The sequence below is a fragment of the Triturus cristatus genome, chromosome 7 (assembly GCF_964204655.1).
Source record: "Triturus cristatus chromosome 7, aTriCri1.1, whole genome shotgun sequence".
NCBI classification, from domain to species: domain Eukaryota; kingdom Metazoa; phylum Chordata; class Amphibia; order Caudata; family Salamandridae; genus Triturus; species Triturus cristatus.
The window spans coordinates 635,030,287-635,052,933 of record NC_140590.1 but is presented as its reverse complement, the minus strand read 5'-3'; the positions used below and the strand labels follow the sequence as shown (position 1 = coordinate 635,052,933).

Genomic DNA, 22,647 nt, shown 5'->3' with positions numbered 1-22,647 from the left:
TTGTATTCACAGCGCCACCTGGGTTCCATTTTGCTCGGAGCATCTGTAGCGGGAGAGTTCCATATTCGAAATTTAAGGTATATGCTCTTAGAAGCTATCGGGGTTATATAATCTAGGAGAGGCTCAAAGGCTATGGCAATCTTGAAATCTAAAATGTGACTGAGAGGGCTATCTCAGATATGTCTGAGTTCTTCAGCTCACGTATGATCCCAAAAGGCCTTTTTGATGGATGTTTGTGAAAAATGTTTTGAAACGAGGCATGAGGACCAAAATTCGCCAAGGTCTATCCTTTGCAGCATATTTTTGACAAAAGAGAGCCATTTGGCATTGCTAGCCTTATTGTGAGAAGCTACATCCCAGAAAGAGAGATAGTGGCCCTCTAAAGCTGCAGTATATTAAAGCCTTCGCCAAAATAGAAATGGTCTCAGTTGGGCTTTATGGCAAATCAGCTTGAAGCCCAGGTCACGTCTGAGGGGTATTAATTGTGTGTTTTTTGGCAGATGCGTGTGGGCTCTTATAAAGTTATTCTCAGCCACCCTCCACCTGTTCAGATCAGCATTTCCACACACTTCAGCCCCATACAATGCGCTGCCCTCTGCCATGGCACTATACACGTTCAGAACAGGAAGTATCTGACCATCTTGAGAGGCCTGATGCATTTTTAAGATGGCTGCTGCATGCTGGGTAAGGTTCAGACTTCTTCTTTCAACCTTCAAGGCCCAGGACATTTAGTAGGATTGCTCCCCAGGTAAGTAAACTCACTGACCCTATCTAGTAGCCTGTCCTCCAAGTAAAAAGCAGTACTTCTAAAAGACTTATGTGGGCTTGATGGCCATACATTTAGTCTTCGTATGATTGATCACCAGTCCACGATCGCTACAAAAAAGCAGCAAATTTGTCCACTTGCAGACCACTCAGGGTTTTTGATATTGATTCGGTGTTGTCTTCAAATAGCAGGAGAGGAACCTTAGAGCCCGCTAATCGGGGAGCGCCATTAATATCATCTTCAAGGTAAAGTGCCACATCATTTAAGTACAGACAAAACTGGGTCGGGCAAGCTCACATCCCTGACAGACTCCATTATGGATGGGTACCTGGTCTGTAAGTTCCCCACCCTTTCCCCATCTAACTTGGGCGTATGTGTTTTCATAGAGGCGAACCAAAACCTTCAGAAGATCATGAGACCCCATTGTTTTTTAGCACCACCAAAGCCCCTCACTTGGAACAAGATCCAGTGCAGACTTATGGTCTACAAAGATCAAGTAAAGATGTACTTTTTGGAGAAGGACAATCTTACAATATATCAGGAAAAATCTAAAAACCTGATGCTGTGTGCTAACCCATTTGCTAAAGCTCTCCTATAGGGGGAGAAAGGGCCTGGTGTTTCTCTATCCATTGTTCAAGGGTCCCTAAAACCTGTCTCACAAAAACCTTTTGGGTCACATCAATGAGGCTAATCGGCCTGTAGATAGATGCGAGTCCTGTGTATATTTCTTATAAATAGGGACAATTTCAGCAGCCTTCCAGCTGCAGGGAATCTCAGCCCCTTGAAGAATGGCATTGAATAGCTTGTTAAAATAAGCAGCCCAGCAATCAACATTTGTTAAGAAAAGGTCACCTGGGATGCCATCGGACCCTGGTGCCTTACCCTTTGCAATATTCTTGATTAAAGAGTCTGTCTCACTGACTTGAAATTTGAGGAGGCCTAAAGGAGCTAGATCATTTGTACTAAAATCAGAAAGCTCTGTTAGTCACTTCTGGAGTGGAGTGACGTCAATGCGGAGTCGCACAGTGCCACCTACCGGCGTTCAAGAGTACTGCTTTTGAGTTTTCAGGATCCAATCTGGTGCTTAGGGATATTCACAAGGTGAGAAATCTGCAGTTTTGGAGTATTCACCAGGAAAAGCATTACTGAAGGTAAATCACTTGTTCGTATTACCAGGAAAGCCCTGCCACTCACATCACCCTATGATTAAAAATCTTCCCCTACCCACTGAAGTCACTGGCGCTGCCTTGAATTTTGAGATTATGAAGTTGGTAGTCACCAGAGGTTTAAAGTCGCTGGAGTCTGACAACCAATTAAGGTCCCAACTGTTTCTAATTTAGTTCAGTGGGACACAGTTAGTGGGCTGGCGGCCACAATGCTGCTCCAAGAGTACCTATCTTTCCGAAACATGTTTCTCTGAATCTGCACATTTCTGGTGCTCATGGCATCCACTACAGCCAGTAGCTTTTCTACTTTCCACCTTGAGCCTGGCATTAGGTTTGAACACGACCCAATCTGGTTGGTACATTGTTTTTTTTTTTAATCAAACTTTTTATTGCATTTTAACACTAAACCAGACCGGCACATACAAAGTCAGAGCACTGTGACAAATGTCACTTCTAATACATACATACAGTATCATGATGCCATTCAACCCGTGGTGGGATAGGGATCTACTTCGAACATTATACTCATACATTCCCCCGCAACAACAAAAACCCAGGATACCTCTACAGTATAAGTGGACGGCGACGTGCAGCAGAGACTGAGGAGTACAAAGGTGCCGCACCTAAGGGGACGAGGCCAGCACTTCAGCCGTCAACTGGGCCATCTGTGTTCGTCGTTCCCTATGTAGCTCCACCGTCGGGGAAATGCAGATGTCCCCTCTGTACTTGTTCCACCTCCCCCACTTCTGATCCCATTTCTTGGGGCAACCACGTATGGTTGGTACATTGTTGGTAACAAAGTTGGTTCTAACATTCCCACTACCAGGGTGATCTCCTGTCAACTAAAATTCAGATCGCATCCTGATCTTCATGTTTGTGGCACAGATAAATTCAGATACGCTGTGGTAACATAGTGGGTCAGGACATTGTAGGCTCACACTCTCATCTATAAAAAGGTTGATGTTGCAGCTCCACAAACTTTTACCGTGCTCTTGTTGTGCCTCATTTCCTGGCCTGCTGGGCAGTAAGGATCTGGATGCCTATCGGTGGCTTCAGTCCCTTAACATCTTTCAAGTTGACTCTCTAGTTAACTGGGCTATGTGTAGGTGAATGTCACCCTCAGATCAAGTCTTCTTCTCCTGGCAAGCACAATCCAGTAACCTCCTGCAGGCAGGGAAACTCTTCTTCCCTTCCATGTTAAATAAGCAAGGCTTTTTTTCAGGCTCCCAGATTTAGATAAGCTTGGACAGAGAGAGAGAGAGAGAGGAGGATCCAAGCAGATGTTCCTTTCTGATGAGACCTCCTCATTATCACTGGTGTGCAGGCCACAAATCGGTATTTTTCAAGGGGGCTAATAAGACAAGGTTGCATATAAACAAAACTGGATTTAATACTAAAGATTGCTTGTCATTTTCACAGGGACTAGAAAAAGAAACTCATCTTTGAATGGTAATGCTTACAGTATATGCTTGATCGCCATATTTCAGTTTAACATCTGTTTTTGTCATAATTCAGACTAACAAGACAGAGAAAGAAAATCTTTCACTCCTGTGGTGCACATGTAATTGCAGCTGCAGGGGAAATGATCTTGTGGAGATTCTTCTTAGAAGGAATAAGAGAGAAGCAGCATTTTCTTCCTTCTGCTTCGGTAGAGGGCCATTGTTTGCTTCTTTTTCTCGGAAAGCAGGAGCCCCCCCCCCCCCCATAAGACAGCATTTATGATTCAGAGATTTAAGGTACCAGTGCAGAGATGAGGTTAGAGACACGGACCAGTTGCTGAGGGAGATGCTGATGGACTGAATTCCTAATGATGACCGCATAAGATATTCTGGAATACTATACATAGCTTGGCATAATTAAGGCTCATTAACCTGATATTTATGGCTGTAAACTTAGATATGTTTGGGAATATGCTAGTAGGACAGTGATGTGTGGTGAAATATGATTGGGATTTACCTGACATGCACCATGATTTGTGTATTATCTGCTGATTTGTAGCAATCATGATCACTAAGATTTATATAATTTGTAGACAAATCCTGCACAATAAATAATATACCATCCATTGTGTGCTCTTAATTGTTTGGTGTACATGGTTGGAGTGGGGCTACATTTAATCATAACCTGCAGATAAGAGATTCTTTAACACGTTTGTCTGACTCTGAACACTGCCTAACAGAGCATAACACATTAGGCAGGGTTTGAAGACACTTGTCAGTTCCTTTCTTCACACAATTCTTTTTATGACTAGCGGTAACTAATTTATGTGACTTAAATAAAATTGGGATGAATTGTTTTTCCAAGTTGTGAATAGGAAACATTGTCATAGCCTCATGTAGCTCTTCTCCCAACAGCTTTCTCAGACCATCTCTGCCGCCTTGCAATTTCCCTGTGGATGAACCTCAAATCGCTCTCTCGGATCCCCTCTTCTAAGCTTTAAACCACCTCCCTGGCTATCATCATAGCCTTTGTCAGTTTCTTCACTCCCTACAATTGTTATACATAATATCCTTAGGTTTCCCATCATGCTATCCTCCACTCGATTCTCAAACCATTAAATGTCAGACTATTTTCTGCAGCTAATGGCAGTATAGTCTTTTGTGCTCAGCTGAACAAAAACTCACTGGTTCTTTATTTTCCCATTTCTCCTTACCTTACTTCCATGACTACGTCCCTTTTTTGCATTGCAAAAGCTTTTTTTTCTGTCACGCAGACAGATAACTTTGGAAACTGTGATTTGAAATTATTTGTAAAAGACTGCAATAGCTTCCTGTGCACCTTCATAAGTGTTCAGTCTTTCCCTCGGATATTGATATATTTTTTTGTTTTCCAAGGGATTTTATTAAGTTCAATTCTGAAATAGATCTTCATACAGCACTAATTACAAGTGTGCAGTATTGAAATAGAAGCAGATCTAATTCCACAATTTAATAAACCCCAAAAGAATCTCACTACCCCCGCTCCCTCCCACACACAGTTGATTTAAAGACTACCTTATTGACATATAATAAAACCAAGTCAACATTAAGAATTATCGTTCAATCAAGGGAAGGTGTTGTCAATTGTAATGATCTCAACGATTTTGGGCATGCCATTGGCCTCCCCTTGTTCAACATTTAGCCAGCGGTTGCCCCAATTTTTCAAACTTGTCTCAATTTTCATTTATATCTCAAGTCAGTTTCTCGATAACTAGCAAAGTCCATAATTATCCAGCCCATTCCTGTATAGTTGTTAGTTCTGCCAACTTCTGTCCAAGAGTAGGGAATTGTTTAGCTACTAAGAGCATATTTGGGTTAAATCTCCAGTCTGGCAAAGGCAATTTGTGCGCATCAGGTGGTTGAAGGCTCAATAAGATAGTTGCTAGAGTAGGTTTTAATGGATATCCTAACATGCCCCTTATATGGCTAAGTATTTCTTTCCAATAGATCTGCAATTTAACACATGACAACCACATATGTACAGTATCTCCTTCCTGTCTGCAGCCCCTCCAACACAAGCCACATATGCTTAAGCTTGTGTGGTGTGAGAAACCAATTTGTCAAATGCTTATAGAGGGACTCTCTATTTTTAACACTTTTACACAACTGGGGAATAGCAGACCCAATGTTTCCGCCACTGCCTAGTGTTATGGTGGTTTCATTAGTCAGTTTCCAGTACTTCATGTAAGGGCAATTAGGGGGTGAAGTAACACTGCTTATTTTAGTGTATATTTGAGATATAAGACCATTGAGAGAGGAATAGGTCATAAAAAGTTATTCCCCGGTGATCGGCTGCCCAATAGTCGTTCCTTTGTTTTTGGGATACAGGGCCCAAACTCCTGAATATCCATTTTCCAGCTGTTTCTCTTGTTTTTGCGAGAGAGTTCTTCTTCCTATTTTATCATTGCGTGGTCGGTAATAGCAATTGCCCCGTGAAGGACGGTAATTGTTGTATCGATCTCCTGGGATCCCTACATCAAGTCGATTCAGGAACAAGATCTGTGCACATTGGAGAAGAAAGTATGTTCTTGGTTGGAGGGATACCGAGTGCACCAAAGGTCTGTAACGGCAAGATTCTTAATCTGTCTTCATAATTCCTTTGACATGGCCCCTTGAATACATTTGTTATGGGGTGTCCATGCATAGTAACACCAGGGACTTTTTTTTATTGTAAAGTATTTGGAGTGTAAAGTGTTCCTGTCCTTGAATGGGCATTTGTGTTATCGAGCTATTGAGAACCCCTGGTATTTCTCCTCTAGGTAAAGACATTTTCCCTCACTCTTATTCTGTATTACCTTGGTTTCTTCAAAGCTAAAATCCTTATGTTAACCTATCATTATGCCACTAGTTTTTGTTTTAGATGATTTGGAGTAAAAAGTGGGATAAAGCTTGCTCTTCATGAAATATGTATCACACAGTTTCACATGTGTTTCTTGGAGACAGAATATATCCGGAGAACCTCACTGACCTCTTTTCAGATCTTATGACATTTAATCGGAGAGTCCAGACCTTTGATATTCCAGAATATTATTCAAACCATAAATCAAACACAAGTTATTGATCTGTTGAATCAAATGGGAAAAAATACGTGATCTCTATTGATAGAAGATGGCTGAAATAGTGCAATTTCCCTCCACTGTAAGGATAAAGTCCTTCTTATGCCTTTCCCCAATATCCAACTCCACCCCACAAGAACCCTTCTTAGTGCAGATGTGAAACGCACTGTGACCTACATATGCAGCTTTGTTTTTCCCCGCAGCATGCCGAAACAATCAGAATATCTGAATGAAGATAGCCCACCCTTTATGCAATAGATGATCAGCAGTATATGACCAGACGACAACAACAACACTTTGAGCATTGGGATTAAGCAACCCAGTCCCCTTTGAAAAGCGTCATTATATGGTAAAACTCAACCCATAAAGTACAAACAGTAGTATGCAAGTATCAAGGAACAATAACACTGCCAACAATCCCCATCACTCAGGCTGGCCTCGTATGTCCATTCTGTGTACCTACCATCAGAATATAAATTGAAAACATATTAGCCGGCTGTTCTGTTTGTGGGAGGGTGTTCTCAATGGGCCAGTGTTTTCTTATCTCTGTTTTGGCTTAGTTTCTGGGAACTTCTTCTCTGTAGGTAGAGCTATAGGTCTCTCCAGAGACGAACCCAAAAGGCTCTTAGCTTCCTCCACTGTTGTAACCATATGGAATTTCGAGTCAAATTGAAACCAAAGACATAAAGAAAATCACATCTTTAGCTAATTTGCCTTCTGCGCTGTTCAGAAGTTACAGCATTCACCACTTATTTAATGTTTGTGAGAAGTCCTGAAATATTTCACTTGATTGGTTTTGGATAATTATTTCACCATCCTTCCTAGCGTCCCTCATAATCCTGTAAGTACTACATTTTGCTATTATGTCTCTTGGATGGGTGCCCCACCTCCTCGCGGTGCACCCACCTTGTGTACCTGGACTATGGGGATGGTAGACCTCTGTTCCTCTTCAGAGGATTACACCATCACCAATATCTTTCCCATTGCAAATCCTTATATTGTCTCTCCTTGAGCAATCCTCCAGGTCCTGCTTTTTTCCTCCAGTGTTCTGATGTCTACCTCGATTTTCACTTGCATGGCCTGCATCTTCTCATTGTCTTGACTTAGGGCTACAATATCATCCTCAATTGCTATCCTTTTCCCTAGTGACTGGATTTATTTGGCCAAATCAGAGAGCTCTTTATCCAGGTCTACCTTCACAGCTTGCAGTTGCTTGGTGACCGTATTTTCTATTTTTTTGTGGAGGTCTCCTAGACACTTCAGCAGGACTTCCGTAGTAATCATGGGACCGTATCTCTCTTTTTAAGTGCCAATATGGGTTGGGTGTGGGTAGTAGACGCCCGGCGTCTTCACCCAGAGTACCTTGAGGCCCCTTTGGTGCTTTCATCTGTTGGGTATAGGCAAACACACAGCAGGGGTAGCTACACTGTGCAGGTGGGCGCTCAGTGACATGTAATTCAAGAAATAAATGGAATGCACCCTCACTATGGACTCACCGCACCCACGTTATCAGGGCCTTGCAGAGGTTCGAACCCCCCAAATCTGGGGTGCCAGGGATAGCAAGGTGGAGATTCAGAGCAGATAAGCACCCTGATCGGTTCAGTATGGATTCCTGTGCAGGAATGTTACTCTGTATTGATCCAATCCACTGTAGCTAGCCGACAGACTAGGGCACAGTCCCCCACAACCCACTCTAGGCAGCTCTAAATAAGTAGTCCCATGGTAAGCTTGGAGTGACACACTGGAAACATGGGTCTAAATAGTGAGGCTAGCTGGATTCTGAGGCATTGCGTAACGTGGTGGCTCCCGCAGCACCATTTCTGTCACCCTTGGATAGACAGATAAGCGAGCACAGTCAACCTTTCGCCATGTTGATAAAGTAAAGGCCCAAGGTGCTCGCCGGTACTTGCAGCGCTCCAATATTTTGCACAACCCGAAGATTGCTTCCAGAGCTTTGCCAGAGCCTGGAATAGATCTCAAAGTGGGCCCCCTTCCTTCCCATGCTGCGGCTTAATTTTCCAAATGCTTGGGGCTAATCAAAAGCAGCTGTTTTTTTGCCAGGCCAGGGGTCTGAACGCAGAACTCACAGGGTGAGCCTCTTTTCAGTCTGACCTCAGGCCACACCCACATATTGATACAATTTGGAACAAGAGTACCTTTTAACAATTATTACAATTTTTTGTCCTTGTGACTATATGTGCCAGTGATAGAACTCAGGTCTAGCTCCTTGCATTGATTTATACGGTGATCTAGCTGCCTTTTTAGTGTCATGTTACTCCATCACTCTATTTGCTAATCTCCCTCATGTCCCTCATCTTCCCCGTGTTATGTCTGGTGTTCTCTATTTACTCAGTCCACATCAAAGGAAAGCTATTCAGCTGATCAGTGTCAGCCTCCCTTACAGAATTTAAAACCACTCTTAGATCTCACGTCCTCAGTCTAGAAACCCATCATCAATGACTCATCACTACTGCTGTCCCCGAACTGATCTTGAGTCGCCCTCTTCGTGGTGTTAAGAGCTTAACACCATAAGCATGAGGGTTAATGCAGAGGAAGTTGGTATGAATAATCTTAAAAGATTGTGATCTGTTGATTTTTATATTTCCTGTTCACGGTGTACCAAACTGTTAATGTATCCACCCAAAATGCTTGTTTGACCTTTGCATTAGGAGTCAGTGCTATATAATTTTTTTCAGCAAAATACTCCAGCTTTACAGTTAAGTACAAATCACAGAAGTCGTCATTGACTTTTGCCCTAATGACTCCCATGTCTCACGGCTTATGCTAATAATATGAATTTAGTTCTCACTAGAATGGATCAGCTCGAAGATAAAGAAGATTAATACACATTTTTTGTAGGAATGAATATGTAAGTTTGATTTAAAGGGTATTGGATTAACATATTTTAAATTAGCCATGAGTTGCCTTTAAAACTGAGCTCAAATTTTTTTCATCAAGCATTGACTTTTGCTTTGTTTGCTCAGCTTTGGAGTTTTCATTTTGGGAAAGAAAAGCCGTAGCTTCTGCACCAAACCGCAACTCGCAAAATGGCTCTAAAATGAATCAGTGACCAGCATCATTATAGATTGTTAATTGTGTAATAGTGTGCAGTGGCTTTGGGTGTGATTGTGGTGAGAGTTTGATTATTACTCATAAGCTGAAAGTTAAATGTAGAAAACCTTCGTGTTATTGAAGTAGTATGTGTTTTGTATAACCAGAAAAGTCTAACTTCATTTATGTGTAGCTATTTAAATGTGTTGGCATCTTTCTTCGGTTTAACTACTGTGATTTAAAAGTAATTACTCTTAATCTATCATTGATAGGAAAGAAAGGCGTTGAAGCAGAATCGGTTATCAAGGAAGAACCAATGGAGCTTGAGGAAATTAAAACTGAACCCTTTCCAAAAGATGAAGAGGTGTTGCCTGAAGTTGATTTGATCAATGTGAGCGAAAGCTTTCAACAAAGAACTTGGTACAAAAAAAAAGTCAAAACATCTAAATTGGATGGACTGCTTGAAAGGAGAGTAAAACAGTTCACTCTAGAAGAAAAACAGCGGCTTGATAAATGCAAGGTTGTATCTGCTTCTAAACAAGCAAGGAATGTGCTTGTACCTACACCGGTGAACATTGTTGAATTGCAGTCAACTAAACTGAAAGGTGATCCTTACCTTGACTTGTCCTTTCAAGATGCTGTGGATGATGCATCTGAGAACAAATCCAAATATTCTGATGAGAAATGCACAGAGGCCATTGGTCTGTCATGCAGTAAATGCAGCTGTTCTGCACAGTCTGGGGTTTCTTGCAGCAGTGGGTGCTCTGAAGTGCACAGATATGCAGGAGATCTATTTCCTCAGTGCATTGAACATTGCTCTAAAAAAGAGTACTTTGCTGCAGAGTCTAGGATTTGTAAACCTGACGCTGCACTAGAGATGAAACAGAATAGCTTTGGAAAAAGGGCCTCGGGTGACACACTTCGTTGTTACTCTAAAAGGATTTTGCCAGGGCAGGCTGGTAAGTGTGCTATTTCTGATGTCAAAAACAAAAAACTTCCAGAACCCAATATATGCTCTGAAAGGGCTTCTCATGTTGATTACAATCAATCCATCCATCTATCAGCACCTGTTGATATTGATGACAAATTATCTTGTGGTACAGAAAAGAATGGCAGCTTGGAAAATTGTACTGGGGAGTCCTCTATCTTGAAAAGTAAGGTTGTTGAAACTGTCCCAGCTCATAAAAGGGATACCGATAATAGAGTTCGACGGAAAGATGAGCAAGGCTACAGTGAAAAGACAACTGGTCTGAACCTGAAGCAAAGCCAGGAGCTAATTAAAACATCTTTAACAAAAACCTTTTCGTGTCTGAATCATGAAGGTGACGATGGCAATGTACGTGAAACCAATGGGCAAGAAGATGTGACTATAGCACATCAGTTTACTAAATGTGTAGACCAAGTACAGTTTGGGGTGATATGTCCAAAAACTACCAAAATTGAGGGGGAAACAGAAACATTTAAAACAGACACATGGCAGATTAATGGAAAAGATACAAGAGACCTGGAAGAACTTTCAGAGGATAGGTGCTTACAGAAATATAGTGCTAATCAGGCTGAAACAAAAGTCAAAGTGAAAGTGCCTGGGGCAAAATCATTCATGAATGGAGATATTGGTATGGAAGAACTCACTGAAAAAACGTTTGTGGATTCCTGGCAGTCTGAAAACGCTGGCAGCTCACAGATATCTGATAAAATAACCAAGTGGGATCCAGATTCTGGAGACAAGGTACATTCTTTGGAAGCATCTTGCACTTTACCTCAGAGTCCTAAAAATACTGTTATTGGTGAGGCTGGGCAGCTGATAGAAGCTGACGAACAGCAGTGTAAAAAAGACGTTACCCTACCGCCTAATTCTAGAAAAGAATCCACTTTAAACTCTGACTGTGCAGACCATAATGGTCAGACCATTTCAAACTTATTTGAAAGTATTAATGGAGACTCTAAAATCAAAACTGTTGTTACTGAAGTGACAACCACTGTTTCAACAAAGTCAGAAACGGTTGTAAAAGTATCGGAGAAATCAATTTCCCAGGATAATGAGGAAATGGTGATGGCAGCTTCAGAAAACTCTGCTGTTTCTACTGTAACAACCACCACGACTACAGTAACAACAGTCACAACACCAGTTACAGAAAGTGCAACAGTTTTTTCTGTAAAGGAAAACAGTAAAACTGTGGTAACCACAACAGTGACTGATGTAGTGACTACTCCAATAGGAACATTGGCAACATCCATGACTGTTAGTAAAGAATATTCAACCAAAGACAGGGTAAGACTAATGAAGTTTTCAAGACCCAAAAAGGCTCGCTCTGGAACAGCTCTGCCATCTTACAGGAAGTTTGCAACTAAAAGTAGCAAGAAGAGCATATTTGTTCTGCCAAATGATGATCTGAAGAAGTTGTCCAGGAGAGGTGGAATCAGAGAAGTTCCTCATTTTAATTATAATGCAAAACCAGCTTATGATATCTGGCCTTACCCTTCCCCCAGACCAACTTTTGGTATAACATGGAGGTAGGTCCTGAAAGATAAATGGAAATGTCTGAAGCCTGCTTTAAAGCTAATTTATTATTTTCCTTTGATACGGGTTTTAGCATAACTGTTTTGATAGGGGTTGCACCACACCTAGACTTACGTTGCAAGAGAAACACCAGCACTCACAAGTTGTACAGTGTATTACTGTGAAACCATGCAGCCCCACACTTACGGGAATCTGTGTAAAGTTGTTTAGCTAAGTCAACTAACTTTACATAGCCATTTTAAAATGGGTGGATCTGTTTTTCCCTCGAGCTATAGCCCACTCGGATTCAAAGTAGTTATTTTCATTTACTACTGTTTCTTCTACTGAAAGAAGACACTTAAGATTACATTCCTGTCAAGTGAAAGTCTTAGACTAACATAAACCCATTGTTTTGTTTCTCTGATGAAATTAATGATTCTTACTATAACCAATTAAAGGCTTTATTTTACACATCAAAGTTGAAGATCTTGATGTTTTTAATTTGTAATTTGAAAAGACATTCCCTCATTGTTAAAATTCATCAAAGATTACCTTTTTAGAATAGTTACATTTCTACTCAAATTCTTTTTTTTTTTTTTTAAATTAGTTAGGTTTTGCTTTTCTTTTACACAATGTAGATATACACTTTGCATTATCTATGTATTGTATTGCACTGAAAATATTAATGTGTTTATTACCTAACCCTTAATTCTACAGTTTTTACCTTTGCTACGTATTGTGAAGAGGCCTTTATTAACTGAACAAAGCATGGGAGCATTGATCAACCCATTATAGGATAAAATGTTGACCTGGCCCTTTCAATTTTCAGCCCTGAAACGTGCATATCTCACCACATGTAGTAGTCAGAGTTTGCTGTAAGAGGCCAGATTATTAGTCTGGGTGAGGGTTCCTCCAAAGCAGTAATCTACCTCCAGATGCAGTAAATTTCAGATTACAAAAAGTAGCTGCAATTAACAACCAGTCATTTTATGACCACAAACTTATTTTGCAAATGGTTCACAAAATAAGGATTGGAGTGAGTTGGAATGCACCTGCCTAATTAATATCCATTAAGTAGGTTGCAAACTGCAACTCACTCTGTGATTAAAATAAAGTAAAATAAAATGTAAGCGGCCCAGTTTCCTTAAAGAAGGAAATTGGGCTGCTCAAAAGATTATTATTATTTTTTTTTCTTTAAGTTTCAGAGAGTTTGTAGTGGTTCCCTGGTTAACTGCCTATTCCCCCTGAAAGTTTTACCCCAAATAACAAAGGGCAAGGGATTGGAATGGGACCCCTTCCCTCTGGCGAATAGATTGCCACCCCAGCTTGGAAGTTGATAACTTTTTAATGGTTTGTGGTCATAATTTTGGTTGCAAACCATTTGTACTTAAGCTACAGAACCATAATTTGGGGATGGGACACCCAGAACATGCCCCTTCAGAATCGTGATTGGTAACCATTTGGAAATCAATTATAGGCATCTGTAGAAGTTTACTGACTCCTAAAATTGTTTTTTTACATTGGAAACAAAAACATTCTGAATTGTAGTGTTTGCAACCGCAAAAAAGATTTGCACATCTGGATCGGGCCCTGCTAAATAAGCCACTTTCAACGAGAAAATGGCAGGCTTTCTCCTAGTAGAAGATTTCAAAGCAAAAGACTTGCTTATATAAATGTATGTTAAATATTTAAACAGCACCATACCAGTTCACTGTAATAGATACACATTTTATGATTAAACAATACCAAAATCACAGTGATTAGATAAAGAAGTAAAAGGTAAGAATTTTCTGAGAAGTTGTCAGACAACATTACTTTTTAACCCCATAAGTGAATGAAAGTCAGTGTGAGTTTGTGTGTTACAAAAAAACAGCTAACAAAGGCTCTGCTTGTAACAACCATGAAATTGGTTACCAGCAACCGGTTTTGCTTATTAGAGGCCAGGAAAACACGGAAAATTGCATTCCAGGCTCGTACACTGAGTTATCCAGTATTGGGGTATCTTTCATAGATTCACATGCCTGAATCATTCCCCATCGCCGAGGCGGGAGTCCCGGTAAATAAAAAAGTAGTGCCAAAAAGTATTAGTGGTAGTAGTAGGCCCAAAGAAAAGGCCCTAAAGCCTATATCTTAGAAGCCTATCTACCTCATTATGCAAAATGACCAAAGAATTGGTAACAACCAATCAGACATCAGCACCCTTCCAGAACCCTCTCAGCAGAGCCAGTTCTCCTCAGATTTTTACCGCACGTCGTGTGGAAGGGAGTCTCCCTGAGTGCCTACTCAGTTTCTTCATTTTTCTTCAGAAATGTCTGACAAGAAAGCTCTGTTTAGACCCTGCAGGACCTGTGATAGGAAGAGGGTCCATGTGGACGACCAGCATGAGGACTGTATATACTGTCTACATTCTAAGCATGTTGCTAAGGATTGTAGAATTTGCCGGACTTTCCCTCCTAAGACTTTAAGGGACAGGGAGACAAGGTTGTTATTATGGCTGAAATCTTCCTCGGCTGAGGAAGAAGACAAGGCCTCGACATCTAGCAAAAGGGCTAGATCGCTTGATGGTTCTTCCAGTGAAGAAAGAAAGCATCATAAGGCCTCTCATGAAACTTCTGACCAGAGGTCACAAGTATTATCCTCGGAGTCACCGCTTCCATCACACTCTGAGGTATCCAAAAGATCTTCAACAAAAACCGTGAGTAAAACTCAGGTTAAAACTTTGACATTGGGGTCTTCATATACGGTCTCTGTGACTTCTGCTGCTCCTCTGTCGACGGCTACAGTCTCCACTACGTCTATTTCTTCACCTATTATGTCTTCTAAAACATCTACGTCTAAGACTCCTTCGACGACCGCGTCAACGTCGAGCTCGATGGAAGTTCCATCAACGACGACCTCGTCGGCGAAGACCCCGCCGTTGACGGCGAAGACCCCGCCGTTGACGGCGAAGACCCCGCCGTTGACGGCGAAGACCCCATCGACGGCGACGTCGACGATCCCGTCGACGCCCCAGACGGCAGCAATTCCGTCGACGACGAAAAGCCCGTCGAGAAGTTTATTAAAGGCGATTCCACCAACTACACAGGTTACGTCTATTGCTTACACACACATTCAGTTTTCACAGGCAGGATTACAGCAACATATCTCCTTTATTACCTTCACATATACTAGACTCTTATGCAAAGGATGATTTTTGATGAGGAGGATGACGAGGGTCCTTTTGGAATAGCTCGGCACCCCTCGTAACTACATATAAAATGTCAAGATGAGGATGAGGAGAACGACTACCAGGAGCATGTTTATCAGAAGGCCTTGCTACACCAGGTTACAGACATCCCAGAAGGGATTGGGATCGTAGAGAAACGAGTCCTCTCCCGCCTAAACTGATACAGGATCTTCAGGCCATGCTGTGAGAAGTTGGCCTGATGTATGATGTCACTAGTTCTAGTGTACACCTTATATCAGTCCAAACAACCCTTATGGTGATTGGTTGTAAAGTCAACCTTATAGACCAGCTATCCTAGTGGTAGCATGGACAAGAGCAGTCTTAGGCTAAACTCTGAATGGCATGTGAAGCCAGCTGTGATACCATATATAATCCCTTTAATACCAAATGAAAGGACACCACAACAGATATATATATATATATATATATATAAAATAAAGTGTATTTATTCTAGTCAAACCCTCAGCACTCTTTAGGAGATTAGAGGTAAGTACAACACAGTCTTATTCAAGCATACATTAAGTCACACAGGTAAGTAATACAGTTAGGCCCTAGGGGCCATGCAAACCATATACTAAAGAAGTGGTATAAGGACCACTGTCACGGAAATAGGATAGGCCTAGGGAATCGCTGGGGCTACACTACACTACCAACAGTTAGGAAGTGGGAGGCCCACGGGATTCAGGTGCAGAGTGGAAACACTCACGCATAATGCGTAAAAGTCGATAGAATTACTAGCAGTTAGAAATTAACAGTTTAAGGACACTTCTGAAGCAGCTAGAGAGTCGAGACTCGGAAACTAGACCCTAGGATAGTCACTACCCTTGTGAGCACCAAAGTACCCAAGTTACCTAGCCCACGGGCTGCGGGTGCATAGGTGTGAACTTGCGTCGGGTTTCGTCGTGGACTTCTATGGATGCCTGAAGGAAAGTTGCTGACAGGCAGTCAGTGAAGTGTCCGGTGGATCCCAAGGCTGGGATCAAGAAGAGAGGATACCTGCAAGCAGAAGGGACAGAGTCAGGGTCACTAGCCAGTGACCACGTGGAACCAGGAAGGAACCAGGCGATGTTGTGAAGATTGCAGGTGAAAGGTGAAACTTGTCGCTGCAGCCACGGGTACCAGGAGACGTCGAGGACGACCAGGACCAGGAGGCGATCTCTCCCCCGAAGGCTCTTGCTGTCGGTGGCGTCTAAGTCGAACTAGGACTCCCCAAGCCTTGGCAAGCGGAACCCACGAAGAACGGAGGACTTGCTTCTGGTGCAGACCAGGAAGGTCTGGGGTGCTTCTCTTTCGCAAAGAAGCGGGAGCCAGTCTGGAGGAGCCAAACCAGCAGTGAAGATTTCAAGGTGTGTCGTCACAAAGGCCGCTAGCCAACGGGCAAGCAACCGGACAGACACGGCAAGCAGGAAAATGCAGAAGGCCCCACGCAGGACTCGTGGAGTGTGGGGGGCTGATCTTCGGTGCAGATGGTGCTTGGGGTTGGGGCATCTCAATCCCCGGTGCACAACTTCGAGGGTGCCTCAGAAGCTGCGCTGGAAGATACTCGCCACTTTTCCCAGGTAGCCGGTCCCACGTCTCTCGTCGCCTCCACGGATCTCAGCTCGGCTGTGGATGTGGATCAGGGTCGGAGAAGTCTGGAAGTCAGGGCTCTGGTCGGGCTCTGCAGTCGGTCCCTCGTAGAACTTCAGCAAAGGGTAGTCTCTTGATGGTGCCTGTTTGCACAGGGTAGCCACTCCTTGGCCACAAGGGAGATTCTTCAGTCTTCTTCTTTCGTCGAAGGTCCAGAGTTTCTGTTCAAGTTGCAGGTTCAGGATAATCTAATCTCCTGGGGCCCAGCTACCACTCTTATACTAATCTGGGGGGCTGGGTTGCCTGCTAGGTCACGCCTTATGGGTGGGACCTGGGAGGGGGGTTGTTACACCCCCTTCCCTTTGTCCAGTTTCGCGCTGGGGCTGGAGTGCCCCAGCACCGGTTTGAACTGGACTATGCATGGAGCACCTTGTGTGCCCCAGGCAGTGTCTCGTTTCATTCATCCCTCCCTGCCCCAATACACTAAGGCCTGTCTGGGGTGGTGCTCGCACCTCCCAAGGCAGGAAACCTATTGTCCAAGCCTCCCTTGCCGGGATCACTCCCAGCAGCAGGAGGTCAGACTTGTGTCGTGGCAGCAGCATCCATTTTGTGATGCTGGGGCTCTGGTTAACTTTAACCGGGTAAGTAGGTTACAACATGTCTTCTCCCTCTAGAAGGGAGGGATAATATCCTCATCCCCAGAAATGGGATGGGGGTATTATTCCAAAGTGTTACACACCTTAAACGACATGTTTTGATAAAGCCAAACCATAGTTACCATAACCGTTTAAGATTATAAGGCACTTTGAGTATATGGTAGGCTATATCCTAGAACAGCTATAAGGACATGGTTCCGAAAGCTGCAGACAGGCTCAGCTCATGCTAGAGCACCATCTCACATGTTACCAAGCACTCTGCCTCCAGGATTGTTAAGGCCTGCCATAGGAGTGGCTGATAGGTACACATGTGTCTATATGTAAGATAGGTATAGGAATACTACACCTAAGCAAGGAGTGATTACACGACCTTGCCCCAGCTGAATGATCAGCCAGTTGTGTCATGATGGAAGGCCAGGCCAGGGGTGGCATAATACATGCTGCAGCCCCTGGTAGGCCTAGGGTACACCTATGCCCTGGGTACCTAAGGTACACTGTACAGGGGCCAATAAGGTGATCCTATCCAAATGGGTTATGCACCTAAAGTACATAGTATCAATTTAGAGAGAGAACAGCAGGGCTGTGGGTCTGATTAGCAGGCCCACAGCCACATCTAAGTCGAAAACCAGTAAAGCAAAAGCAAAAAGTGGGGGTGAACATAGAAAGCAGACCCTACTCTCCTACACATGCTGGCGGATTACCGCCAACGATTTCCTCCACAACAGCCTCTTCCTGATTTACAACCTGCTGAAGAGACACACTCACTTCTGACGGACATTCCAAGTTCGCCACTTCATCCTACTGGTTCTGGGCCGCAATCACACCATGATACCATTTCCTCTGACGAGGAAGAGATCGAAGAAGGTGAAGTGCCTGATAAGGACACCAGTCTGGATCCTTGGGATGACTATATTATCCCTATGCCTTCTCCACCCATTCCTCAGCCATCGGATTCTCCTCCTGAGGATATAGGCGGTTTTCACAACTTAATGCAGCGTGCCGCAGTCAGATTTCAATTACCAATCGCAGTGGAACATACGGATTGTTTCCTCCATGACTTTAAAGAGGAGCACAGAAAAATTACCAGAGCGATTCCCATCATTGATTTTATATGGAATGAGGGATTAAAAATTATGAAGACACCTGCTTCCGTTCCTGCGGTCCTCCCTCGTATTGACAAAAAATATCGTGCTCCTCCAGAAACGCCATCTTGTCTAATCGGTCATCCCCGACCAGATTCCGTTATATCGCAAGCTGCTCAACAAAGGTCAAAAAATCCAGCTATGCCGATATCAACGCCGCCGGATAGGGAAGGACGAAGATTGGATCTCATTGGTAAAAAGTTCTCTACTATGGCGGCAACTTCTATTAAAGCAGCAAACTCGTTGGCCATACTCGGTCGTTATGACCGCCAGATGTGGTCAGAGTTGTCGGAATTTATAGACCTCATTCCGGAAGATCGTAAACAGGAGGCAAGGAAGATACTATTGGAGGGAGAACGAGCCGCATCAGAGATCATGGACTGTGCTCTGGATATTGCTAACACCAACTTTAGGCAACTTGCCGGGGCTGCAGTTCTTAGGCGCCAAGGATGGCTTAAGGCAACATCTTTTAGGCCAGAGGTTCAAGCAAAAATCATTGATATGGCCTATGATGGAGAGTCCTTATTTGGGAAACATATAGATGAGGCCCTCCTAGCGATTAAGACCGATACGGATACAGCTAAATCGCTAGCTGCTCTCCAATATAAACGTGGATCTTTCCGTGGTGCAAGAGGCCGTGGCTTTGTATCAAGGGGAGGTTATCAAAGTCAGCAAAACAGGCAATATCAATCACAATATAGACAGCCTTATGGACGATCATCATACAGACAATCTTCGAGTAGTTTCTCTCGCCAGGGCGGACGGCAGCGATCGAACAATCAGGGTCGCGACACCAACAAGAAGCAATGATTTTCGCAGGACGCCAGTCATCCCTTCTTCCCTCCCAGTGGGCGCAAAGATTTCAACTTTTGCACACAAGTGCGAAAGGATCACCTCAGATCGTTGGGTCATCGACCTAGTCAGAAACTGTCACACCCTGGAATTCTTAAAACGACCACCCACTACCCCGCCCAAGGGTCCCCCTCCCCCTCGTCTTCACTTATTGTTCAAAGAAGCCTTAAAAATGCTCCACAAGAACGCAATAGAAAAGGTTCCATCGTCCCAAAAGGGAACCGGGTTCTATTCTCGATTTTTTTCCTCATCAAGAAAAAGTCAGGAGAGTGGCGCCCGATTCTGGATCTCCGCAAGCTCAACAAATTTCTAAAGAAGCAAAGTTTTCTGATGGTTACGCTGGCCGAAGTTTTGAGCTGCCTGAACAAAGGGGATTTTATGGCTTCTCTGGATCTGGAAGACGCGTACTTTAACATCCCTATACATCCCAAGCACCGCAAATACCTACGATTTGTAGTGGCTGGCGTCCACTATCAGTTCAAAGTCCTTACGTTCGGGCTGAAATCTGCACCAAGAATCTTCACACAGTGTCTCGCACCGGTAGCAGTGACTCTAAGATCGCAGGGAATACAAGTATTTCCATATCTGGACGACTGGTTGCTCAAAGGCCCTTCGAAGCAGACTGCCGAAGATGCAGTTTCAGCATGCCTAGGTCTATTCTCAAATCTAGGCCTCTCTCTCAACGAAAGCAAATCTCAACTGCGTCCTCTTCAAAGGATTCCTTTTCTGGGAGCGATGCTAGGCACCATACAATGCAAGGCATTCTTGTCAAAGGACCGTCAGCTTCGTTTACAAAAGCTGGCACTATCAATCGCAAAAAGAAAGTCATTTTCTGTGCGGAAGTTTGCGTCTCTTCTGGGGATGTGTTCATCTGCAATAAATCTTGTACCGTTAGCACGACTCAGAATGAGACCTCTGCAAGAGCAGTTAGATCTGCTATGGCAACAACTGTAGGGTCCTTCGACGACTCCATCATGATAACACCGCGCATGATAGTCTCTCTGCATTGGTGGTCTCAGATGAAAAACCTGGCTCCGGGTCTCTCTTTTCTGCCAACTCCTCCAGAGTTCGTTGTAACAGCAGACGCTTCCATGGAGGGGTGGGGAGGCCATCTCCAAGAGTTACAGATTCAGGGAAGATGGTCCCAAGAATCAGTCAACAACATATCAACAGATTGGAGCTTCGCGCCATTTTTCTCACTCTGCAAGCATTGCTCCCAAGAATTGCAGGTGCCTCAGTGCTGGTCCGAAACGACAATACGACCAGCATGTATTACATCAACAAGCAGGGAGGAACGAGGTCGCTGTCTCTTTCGCAGGAAGCTCAGGAACTGTGGGAGTGGGTTACAACACACAAGATAACCTTAAGAGCAAAGCACGTCAAAGGCCTTCACAACACTTTGGCCGACAATCTAAGCAGATCTCTTGCAGGCTGTCACGAATGGGAATTAGAGCAGAAGCAACTAAACAAAATTTTTCAAATTTGGGGCAATCCAGCACTGGATTTGTTTGCGACAAAAGAAAACAAGAAATGCCGATATTATGCCAGCAGATTCCCTCAACAGGGATCAAGAGGGAATGCCCTGTCCATGAGATGGTCAGGGCTTTGTGCGTACGCTTTTCCCCCAATACCACTAATTCCGAAAGTGCTCTGCAAAGTGAAGATGGAGGGGTGCCGTCTCATCCGGATTGCACCCTGTTGGCCAAAACAATATTGGTTCCAGGAGCTGCTTCTTCTATCTCAGAACAAATCTATCCGTCTAGTACCAACAATCACGATGTTGACAAGGGAGAGGGGTCAAATACTCCATCCAGATCCACAGTCGCTGCACTTGCAAGCATGGCTCCTGATTTCTTAGAATACAAAGATCTAAACATTTCACAGGAATGCCGTGAAATTCCATCTAAATCACGCGCGCAGAGTACATTAAAAACTTATCGCTTAAAATGGAAACGGTTGGTGTGAGGGGAATGATGTCCACCCTCTACAAGCTCCTGTAGAGCAAATTCTGCCTTATTTGTTATCCTTGGCCAAATCTGGGCTTGCATTCTCATCAATAAAAGTTCATCTTGCTGCTCTCTCAAGGTTCAGGAAGACTGCTTCTAAACCTTCGCTCTGTTCCTCTTCATTAATAAAACAATTTATGAAAGGGCTTTTCCGAGTTTTTCCCCCAATTCGTGCACCTCCTCCAGAGTGGGAGTTGAACACAGTATTATCTCAATTAATGAAAAGACTGTTTGAACCTATCCACAAGGCTGAGCTTAAATTTCTAACATGGAAAGTTGCTCTTCTTTTGGCTCTTACATCGGCTAGAAGAGTTAGCGAAATCCAAGCTTTCGCCATCTCAGAACCTTTTTTGCATTTCTCTAAAGATTGTCACTCTCAGAACAAATCCAAAATTCATCCCTAAAGTTCCGTCTCATTTCCACTTAAATGAACCTGTGAAACTGAAAGTTTTCTTTCCAGATCCAGCCACTCCATCTGAGCGAGCATTCCATTCGCTTGATGTAAAACGTTGTCTAAAATTTTACTTGCAAAGGACTAAGGACATCAGACGGTCCAATCCATTGCTAATAGCCTATGGTCAAGCTACACTTGGGGCTGCTGTAACTAAAGCAACTATAGCCAGATGGTTGGCTTCTACAATTCATTTCTGTCATGACAAAGCCAACAAACCTTTACAAAGGAAAGTCAGGGCGCATTCTACTAGAACTATGGCAGCTTCTACTGCATTGTTCGCAGGAGTAACCTTGGAAAACATCTGTCGTGCTGCAACGTGGAGGAATGTCCACACGTTCACAAAGCACTGCTGTCTAAAATCGACTCTGCAGGAAGATACAGCTGTAGGACAGCCGTACTTCAACATCTTTTAAACTAAGGTCAGATTTATGTTTTACTTATACTGCACAATTTCATGTGTTGTTGTTGGGATGGGGCAGTGAGAAGCCGGAGACCAGGTCTACTTGGATAAGGCTTTATTCCTCTGTATTTAACTTTCCCATACAAAGGGCTTTGTGTTAATAGTCTGTTCGAGGGGTCCGTCTTCCTTGCCTCCCCACGGGGTGTATCAGGTCTGTTAAGTCCTCTCGTAGGAGTCGGCGTCTCTCTCTCCTCTTTTCCTCGGGGCTGGTCTTGTCCTCCGCAGTTCGCTCGTGCGTGAAAGAAAGAGAGGGAAGGGGTCAGTT

The 22,647-nt window shown here is 43.5% G+C and overlaps 1 protein-coding gene across 5 annotated transcripts in view; it reads left to right on the top strand.

The window, feature by feature from the left end:
* Positions 1 to 22,647, top strand: part of BPTF (bromodomain PHD finger transcription factor) — a 1,440,172-nt gene that overhangs the window by 443,476 nt on the left and 974,049 nt on the right. For all 5 annotated transcript variants that reach the window (XM_085617259.1, XM_085617261.1, XM_085617262.1 and 2 more), the window contains exon 13: positions 9,790 to 12,031. In XM_085617259.1, coding sequence (XP_085473385.1) covers positions 9,790 to 12,031 — 2,242 coding nt within the window. The remainder of the gene's footprint in view (positions 1 to 9,789; positions 12,032 to 22,647) is intronic.